General features: G+C 37.1%; 1 protein-coding gene across 1 annotated transcript in view; it reads right to left on the bottom strand.

The window, feature by feature from the left end:
• The window catches only part of LOC137982760 (intraflagellar transport protein 46 homolog), a 15,263-nt gene that overhangs the window by 5,127 nt on the left and 136 nt on the right, over positions 1-10,000 (bottom strand). The window contains exons 2-8 of the mRNA XM_068829910.1: positions 9,515-9,635; positions 6,475-6,545; positions 3,072-3,271; positions 2,287-2,361; positions 1,711-1,804; positions 1,314-1,395; positions 263-315 (exon numbers count right to left, since the gene is read on the bottom strand). Of these exons, the coding sequence (XP_068686011.1) occupies positions 263-315; positions 1,314-1,395; positions 1,711-1,804; positions 2,287-2,361; positions 3,072-3,271; positions 6,475-6,545; positions 9,515-9,635 (696 nt within the window). The remainder of the gene's footprint in view (positions 1-262; positions 316-1,313; positions 1,396-1,710; positions 1,805-2,286; positions 2,362-3,071; positions 3,272-6,474; positions 6,546-9,514; positions 9,636-10,000) is intronic.

Here is a 10,000-nt window from a genome sequence, read left to right as displayed (position 1 = left end):
CATAATATTCTTTCGTAGAATAAATTACATTAGGTGATTAAGAAAAAATTCTCTGCACTGATTGGCTGCACTTGAGGTAATTATTCTGTGATAAATAACCTTAAAGTTTAGAAATGGTTTTTTTAAAATGGCCGCAAGCCGTTTTGTTGAGGTGACAGACAAAGAAATTAATTGTTTTAAAGAAAACGCATATTTTAAAAATAATTGCCTACCACCTCGCCTTCGGCAAATAATAAAGAGTGCAAGTTGTTGAAAGACTCACCATCGCTTTCAGGTTTGTCTGCTTTGAAATGGTTCTTAGTTGCAGGTCCAGAACTAGAAAGAGATTTAATGCCATTAATAGGCAGGGGCTTCAATAACCACTAACAGCTGAGGAGAAGTATTGGCTACTTCAGTCAGAAGTCAGCCACTTTCTTTGGCCTTGAATATCATTAGTTTGTTGTTGTGAACTCACTCGGCTGACTGCCTTGTGAGTCCACAACATTTTGACCACTGTGATGACAAATATTGTTGTTGATGAGAGTACAGACAACGCTGAACTATTTTCGATTTGTTAAGTTTACTGAAACCCTTGAATACGACTGGTTGGCTCATTTGGTTGAGCATCTGGCCACTGCAGGAGGTCGCAGGATCAAACCCTTGGCCAGATCAACACTCAGAGTCTTTAAATAACTGATGAGAAAGTGCTGCAAATGGTTAATAAGGACGATAAACCATAGACCCTGTCTCACATCAATTGTGTGGGACATTAAAGAAACCACACACTGTTCAGGAAGAGTAGGGGATGTAGTCCCTGATATGGAGGTCTTTCGCTGATTCTGTTCTGGGACACCTGTGTAAACTACTAGTTATTCAGTTGAGATTGTAAACTGCATAGCTGCCACTAGTGCTATAAAAGCTGCCTGGCAAAGTCCCCCACAATGTGATGAAAATTGACCCTGAAAAGCATCTAGGGGAGCGATTAATTATTTATTCAATCAAATCATTCCTTCTCTCAGGATAGGAAAGCTGCACAATGATGTAATCACGTATGAACATTCCCTGCACAGTACTGATAGCAATGACACAACCAGGCCCCAGTTGTTCAAAAGGTGGATAACGCTATCCACCAGATAAATCACTCTCCAATGGATAGCGCAATTGGTTTCACTATTACCTACATGTATCCACGGGATAGTGATTTATCCGGCGGATAGCACTATCCATCGTTTGAACAACTGGGGCCAGACCGTTACTGCAGACTCTAAAAAAAGAAAAAGGTATTTTTGTTTCATTCACCCAGTGGAAAACATCACAAATCATGTGCACTTTACCTGTAGGGTCTGATTGCTTGGCCATTGGTTCATCAAGTACAACCAACCCCAGCGTTTCAGGTTTACCATCTGGGCGTGTCACCTATAAAAAATTGGTCAAAAAACTACAAGGAGCCTGAATTGACAGTGTGGCCTGATAAAAAGAGTAAGGTATTTATTATACATCTACTGTATACACCTCCCACACATCAGATCCCATAATCATTGATAATTACATGAAAATCTTGACGCAGACAACAGTGGATTTATTAAGCACCAAGGCCAGCAGATATTTGGGGAAAGGGGTTGTGAAGAAAAACATTGCTAAAGATGTGCTCAATACAGATCATAACACCACATCATAATCAGTACTTCAAAATGTCACAAAAAAAAAGTGCAAAGAGAAAGCTCGGTTTACCTTCAGAAAAGCATCAATGTCTCCAACAGCTGGTATGAAATCTGGATTAAATGGCTTTAATTTATGCTCCAACTCGATTGCTTGAGTAGTGTACCTTAATATCATTAAGAGTGCAAAACAAGTTAAAATAATGACATTTCAAAGAGTTATTTTATGGCAGTGTGGTCCACTGGTTAACTAGAGATCCAGACATCCAGGGTTCAAGACCGATTGCGACCACTAGTTTAATTCCTGGTTCAACTTCTTGGCTGCACCTGTAAATAGCCAATTGGTTTGCCTCTGGCCAGCTGGAATTCTTAACAGATGTTGCTCTGTTCTGTTGTTTCACTGATTATATTTCATTGGCCCTGAAAGTCCAAATGGGGATTGGTCAATTAATTAAATTTGTATTTTTTTGGAATAGAGGTTTGTCCCTCACCTACTGATTTCTGAAACTTACTGTATGAATAATTTGTTTATCTTTTTTTATTACAAGCAAATACTGCCTTTGGCTTACACAGTCATCCTGACATTCTTCCTTTCCCTAGCTGCTTAGAACTAGGACAAACTATTTGATACGGGGTAAGTAGAGCATACCTTGTGATGTACTGGAAGAGTTCCTTAATTTCTTGGCTCACGTGTAGATGTTCGTAGTCTGCAGGGTCATATGCTCTGAATAAGAAATAAATATTGTGACAAGAAATACACTAAATACGATTGACAAGTGGCCCAGGTTAAACCATCGTTGTGGTCCCACGACAAAATTTTATCAGCAACAGCATCCTTCACAGTTGCCAAAAAGTACAAGAATGATATTTTTTCCACTTAAAGTTGCATGCTTTGGGCAATATTACTATTATTCACTAGACAATTTTTCATTTAAAAGCCTCTTTTACCAAAATGAAAAAAGTTAGATTTCCTTGGGCAAGAATACTTTTAGATTAGTAACTCAAAACAGTTACTGTACTCTATCTTGTAATCACAGTTAAGTCCACAGGTTACTATTTATATGAACCAGGGCCACGTTAATAGGCCATTTCTGAGTTCATGTCTTCCTCCTCTTCAAAGCAAGTCTAAGTGCAAAGTTACTGTCATGGTACCAGTAATTAGTTCTACTTTACAAATGAATGAAAACTAATTTTCATAACAAAAACTTTGTACCTAGACTCTCTTTAAAGAGGAGGCAGACATGAAGCCGGAAATGGCTTATTTGAACAGTGTTGGAACCCAGGTAAACAAAAACCTTCTGATTTCAACCGATAAGTTGTCATCAACAACCCCGGGGGGGGTACCCCCCCCCGGGTCAACAACCCTGTTCAACACCTTCTTAACCCAGACACCACTCAGTGCTCATTACGAGATTATTCAAACTACATTGTTACCCTTCCATAGCAGTTCCATGCACATCATCCTCATCATCATCCTCATCATCAGAACTGTCACTTGCGTCATCTCTGTCATCATCATCCTCATCATGAACATCATCGCTTTTCTGATTTTGCATCTCTTGGCCTGTGGGTCTCCCGGGACGCTCCTTACCTGCTGGTAGTTCTTGTGGCTTTGCATAACTTCCAGGAGCTCCCTAAGGAACACAGCAAACATCAGAAAGTGAGATATTTGTTGAAAACACCTCTTGGGGGAACGGGAGGGAGGCTTGGACCAGTGGCAAGAGCATTTACATAATTTTATAAGAGTCAAGTCTTTGTTTCTCTGCTTAATTCATTGAGAGGTCATTCAGATGTACCTCTAATTTTCTCCTCTCATCATAAAACCAAAATTTCATTTCAACTTATTTTACTTCACTTTGCTTTAAGTTAATTCACACTCTCCTCAAATAGCAGAGAATTACTCTGCTACACAGGTGTATATAAGTTGTACCAAACTTGTGGGGTACACCTAAAGATCACACTGATCACCTTACAAACCTCACGTTTATATCCTCTCCGAAGAGCTTGATTACACTGGCTTTTTGTCTCTTTCTCCTCTCTCTCTCTCTCTCTCCCAGTTTCAAATGTTAATCAATCAATAAATAAAAATCACATAATTTGTTCAAACAATATCCACCACACCATTTTCTGCTCACACAAATTAAGCACATGAAGTGATTTCACTTCAGGCTTCTTTTTAGTTATCCTTCGAATGGAACTAAAACCAATCACCAGGAAATTAACCCTGCTTTCTGATCAGGCATAAGTGGATAGGATCAGCCGTTCCATCCTTAGTTTAAGAAGTTGAAATTTTCCAGATGGATACTTGAAACAACATAACATCTGAGAATAATCATAACCAGACTTCTCTGCGAGCAAAACAGGGCTGCAGCTCCTGAAAACAGTAAACATTGGATATAGCTGTTTCCTTGCCTTGGGTTGTTCAATGAAATTAAGCAAAAGCCACCAACATCTTTGCCCAATAGGATACACAGAGGGAACAATGTACCCTGGAAAATCTTGACAGGAAAAAATCCCTTGGTATAGATAAAATTCATCCTTTCTTACTTTCCATCGCAGCCTTAAAAATCATTAGACCTCTAAATAATATAACTCAAGCCATGTTTCCTGACAGTCAAAATAGCAAAGGTCATTCTCGCCTTCAAGCAAGGTTCACAGTTACTCCCTAACATTATTATCATCCAATCTCTGTACTCCCTGCTCTTAGTAAAATCCTGGACAAATGTGTTTATAATCGATTAATGTTCCATATCTCTTTCCATAATATTATCAGCCCCAATATGGTTTTAGGCCTGGAAGTAATACAACTGAGTACTGACTGTCTAGTCAATCTTATTGACGAAATTACAAAGGGTCTTCATTGACAGTGGAGTCTCAACTTGTTGCAACATTTCTCATCAGAAATCTGTTATCTAAACTCTCTCACTACGGGATTAAATGTACTGAAAATCATTGTTTTAAGTCACGTCTACAAAAAAGGAGACAATTAAAGAGTTTTTGTTAATGGTACCTTTTCAGACCTACAAACGGTTAGCACAGGTGTTCCACAAGGATTGATTTTAGGATCACTCCTTTTTCTGATATTTATATAATGACTTTGTTGGAATGACTAACTACTTCTTAGTTTGACTATTGGCTGATGATACTTTCTCAATGTATGTGGTATTAAAAGACCTTGACATGCTAACACAACAAATTAACCTTGAATTGTCCCAAGTGTATTACTGGCTATGTGCAAATAAATTAACCTTAAATCTCTCTAAGAATAAGTATATCATTTTTCAACCTCGAAAGAAATTACCGACAGTACTTCCTCCTTTATGCTTAGCTGGTCACTACTTGGATTACTCTTTCAATGTCAAATATCAAGGACTAATAATTATTATTGACTGTCGTCTTTCTTGGCATGATCATATTGAATAAATTTGCTCAAAAATTTGCATGAATATTAAGGTCATGCCAGGATCATGTGATTCCTAGGTACACTAATTAACATGTACTTCTCGTTTATCTATCCCTACTTAACATGGTTGTACACTGTGGGGGAATATTAAACTATGACAGTCCACTTTAATTTCTGATGCTGTGAAACTACAAAAATAAGGTTGTTTGAATTATAAACGATGTTCCTATCCGTGAACATATTACCCCTCACTACATTAATTAAATGTTGGTCTTTAAAATTTTTTGATATCATTTAATTACATTCAGGTCTTGATTATTCTACTCACAGCTCCTCCACTGAGCTTCTTCAAATTCTACCTTTTCGAATCAATATCTGAAAATTCTGTCCCACAGTAATTGAAGGGCTGGATGCAAAAAGCTGGTAAGTGACAATTTTGGTCGATTTTCAGTTTTACTCAAAACTAGCCCAAATTTTGCAAGTTGACTGGAAATGAACTTAAGAACATTGCCCTGGTATTTTTTTTACCGATGTGAGCTTTATTTTTGAGAAATAAGCTATGCAAAAACACTATCGGCTTCGCATTTGAAAACAATGGAATCAGCGAAGCGACACTTACCGTTCATTGTTTGATATATAGTACATAACCGCATAAAGTCACTACATCAGTAGCGCAATCGAATAAAGCAAAAGGTAAATGAATTCACAAGGTGATGGTTCGACGCACTAAGGGAACTTTTTCTTCGTTTGCACAGAGCTGTTTTTTTGTTTTTTTCTTTCCTTGTTTTTCGTGGTGATCTCATCGATCTTCGTGAACTTCAAGTTACATGAGATATGCGTGATGCGCGAAGCTCCAGGCAAAAGTGGTTTAAAGTTGAATTTGTTGAGGTGGCTCATTTGCTCGGCAGTCGTCGTAAATCTTAACGTCCAAGTGGCTCACCTTTATAAGAACATTACCATGGTATTTTTTTAACCGATTTAAGCTTTATTGGTCAACATTTCTGGAAAGACAACCTTCTTTCTATTCGAACTAAACCTGACAAAAGACTTTTAAAGAAAGAAATGTTCACATTATACTTGACCCAATACTAAATAACCATTCCAAATGTAATTGTTTTGCTCAGACTCGTGTACAATATTGCTTTATCTTATGTCTGTGATGACTGTGCTGGTACCCTGTGTCTTTTGTTTAAAGTTTATGTTTATTTTGTATTTATTGTCTTCTTTCTTTCCTTTTCCTACATAATAAAAAACAATCTCCCGTAAAAATAAAAATAAAAACCATTGTAATTTATAACATAGGGCTAGTATTAGTCTCAACTATTTTAGGCCCTTTCTCCCTCTTTGTGTAATATTTGTTTATATTATGTTGCAACAGTTATAGAGATAAAAAAAACAAAACAAAAAAGTAGATAAATAAATAAACATACCCACCTTTGCCTCAACTAAATTATCATGGTCAAACTCATCATCACTCTGATCAGTCATGGAGATGGATTCAACAGCTAAAGAAATAACAACCAACCACACTACATTAGTCAAGAGAGAATGTTCTCTGACTTCCTCTGAATTATCATTTCATAAGACTTAAAATCAAATGCATTCTCTGTGCCGACAAAGTTGTGCCTAAGTGTAGCTCAGTGGATATATGTGGCTAAGTCAGTGCGTATGAGCGTATGTAAGTGCATATTGTTACAGGGGTCAGAATTATCTGGAAAGTTTGCAAAGGCCAGTGTCACGCAATGTGTTGTTTCAAGAATTTCCTTGAACTGTGAATCATCAGTTTCAAAATAGTCTGTGACTCATAAGTTTAAAAATAAGAGTTGCTATTGTAATAGCTGTAAATAGTTAATTTTGGACTCTCTTCGGATCTGTGGTCAGACAAGCGTAGAGAAGCATTGAGTTAATTGTAGTGAGAATGTACTAAGAGTAGTCGCTAGCTCGAGTTAAGTTGTCTGCTGTTGTTACAGTTAAATATTAAATTGCATTTTGTGCCGGTAATTAGTTACTGTAACAATATCAGAATACGCAAGTGCACACATGTTGTGGTTTGACTTTGTTTTTGGTTTGAAAAGTTCATTGTTTTTCAAACCAGTTTAAATTTTTTAAACTGGTTTAATTTATTTTTTCCAGAACACTGCAGATTATGCACTTATTTAAAATGGCTAGCATTTCAGGAGGTGTATGACAACTGCAGACTTCCTACAAATAGCACTGGTGGCTCTGGTGTCGTATTGCACATTTGTGTATAAATCAAACTTTTGACTGAGAGTAGCCTGGGGTTAATAATAAAATCATCATTTATAAATTATTCTGAGCAATGGGCATCAATTGACCTTTTTGCAGATATGGCGGCCATTTTGATTTCTATTGTTTCAAATAGCTATTATGGGACGCCCAGGGGGCAAATACATAATAGTGTTGTATAGGGGGGGTGGGTATAAGGGGAGGGGGGATATATGTATGAAGGGTGGGGTAGGATAGAGGTATTGGAGAGGATCAGGGAGGGGTACGTAGAGGGGAGGAAAAGATATCTAGTTTTTTTTTTAGACCCCCTAAAAACCAAGCCCCTGTTTTTTTTTTTTAACTACACTCCCAAAAATAGAGAAATCTCTTTTTACACAGTTGATTAACAAAAAAGCCAGTTTAAAAAATTTAAACTGGTTTGAATAAGAATGAATTGGTTTAAAAAAAATTCAAACCAAAAACAAAATTAAACTGAAACACATACAAAAGTAGGGCATTGCATATGAGTGTAAGTAATTGCCTATGAATGAAGGTTAGAGCATAAGGAGTGTAAGACTAGTGTAGGTCAGCACACGGCACAATTTTTGTGTTACTGTGTATGGTGTATTGCTATATCATTCAGATTGAATAAATAAGTGGGCCATATTCTGCAGTACAGCCTGCTGTATGGCTGATAAATTTGGAATTTCAATAAAATATTCTCTAGCAAGTTTTTCACGTCATTTGATTTCTGTTTTATAAACTTGTAAAACTGTTTGAATCTTGCAAGCAACTATTTCAAACAGCCAAAAAGATTTCATTTTTCAGAATCTGACATGGCAATCTTTGTGGCAGTTCAACCTTCCACCTGACTTCAACTAGTTGCCTTTTCCATGGCCACACAGCTGATTACCACAGATATACAAAAAAAAAAAAACTTCCTACTAACCTCATTTTCTTGGTCTGTACTGTAAAATTCCAGATTTTTATTAATTTCTATTGATTTATGGCTTGCATGCCTCTGTGATGCTTGGGCCATAAATCAAATAGAAAAACTCAGTCTGTAATTAAACAGTACAGACTCTCAAACTTGGTTAGTAAGAGGTAAGTATATGATTAGTGCCCCATGTGGGGGCTAACACGATGTTCTTGCCCAACCATCAAGTTACTTACAAGAGTTTACATAATTCTGCAATAAAATATTGAGCTTATGTGATGTTTTTGAGCCAAGGACGGCAACTGGAAGTGAGCTGTTTTCCTGCCAAGATTTCCGCACGGGTCCCAACTTCATTATACATACACTCTGTTGTTTCAAGAAAACCATATTGATAACAATAGATGCCCTTTGAGCATCGCAAAACAAATCCATCTCCCGATGCACTTTCTTTGCCAACTGACCACTTTTCCACACAAGTTTTGGACGAAACTAAATTGTGTTCTTTGCACCACTCTATGCACCGCTCAGGATCGGTCATAATTCTGGGACAATTTCCAAATGTTTAAATCTCACTTTATGAAAAGGAGCATCAGTGTGAGCGATGTGGGCAAAGAAGCAAGTGGGAGAGGGAGAGAGAAATGAGATACCATTGGGTATATGTATTGTTATAAACAACAATAACACAAAATTCATGCATAATTATAATAATTATAATATAATATTATAATAAAATATTAATTTATTCTGCATGTATAATGAAGTAGGAACATGTGTGGAAATCATTCCCTTTTAATTTGCTTTCACACAACCACATCTATGTTGCTCAGTATTGTTTCTCTAAAAGAAACGATTAGTTTCAAAATTTGTCAGAGCTGACTACTGTTCTGGCCCCAGTTGTTCAAAAGGTGGATAGATCAGTTTTCAATTGAGTGTCGAAAATAATTAGCGAATTACTTTGGTTTTGCATATACTTCACTCAGTGATTGGATCAAAGTTTTCGCGCCACTTTTTCAACCAATCGTGGCTCACGCATGCACATTTTCCCGCCTTTTGTGTCGGCTGCGGGTAATTACTTTGAGTTTTGATTGGTTTACTGGATTGTCTCCGTCCTTTTTGATTGGCCAAAATAATTACTTTGGTTTTGGTTTTACGACACTCATTTGAAAACCGCTCTAACCGTACCAGATAGTGCAATTGGTTTTGCAATTACTTATCCACAGGATAGTGATTTTTCCGGCGGATAAAAACTGGACCCTGGCACGCGACCTTTATATCTAGACCTGCTAAGTTTACAACATAAATTAAATGTACCAGGATTCTTGCTCCCTGATGTTTTGCCTAAAGTAGGTCTCGGACTTGGAGAAAATGTGCTGGCTACTTCCTCCTCGTCGTTTACTTCAAGAGACTCATCATAGGGTTGATTCACGACAAGCTGAAAACAAATTTACTGCTTTAAATTCGTGTAGACCTTCCTCCAAAATTATTTCTAAAATGCAGAGAAAAAATAATACGCTTTCATAGTGAAGGCTCGCAGCAAACTTAATGAAATTCCCACCAAAATACAAAAATAGGTGGCGAGAAAGCAGCAAGAAATACACGGATTCGATTCACTCTTTTTTAAATTTTATTTTGTAACTAAGGACAACGAAACAAGCGACTTCCTCGGAAGACATGACTACAGAAAGGATATTACGGAACTCGACTGCTTCCAAAACCTCGAAGGAAACAAGACCCGGGAGAGGGAGTGATTTAAATCAATTGATCAATGCATAAAAAAGTAACATTGCTTTAGTCTAA

This window comes from Montipora foliosa, chromosome 13 (genome assembly GCF_036669935.1).
Source record: "Montipora foliosa isolate CH-2021 chromosome 13, ASM3666993v2, whole genome shotgun sequence".
Lineage (NCBI taxonomy): Eukaryota > Metazoa > Cnidaria > Anthozoa > Scleractinia > Acroporidae > Montipora > Montipora foliosa.
The sequence above is the reverse complement of the archived record's forward strand: the minus strand, read 5'-3'. Positions and strand labels throughout refer to the sequence as shown.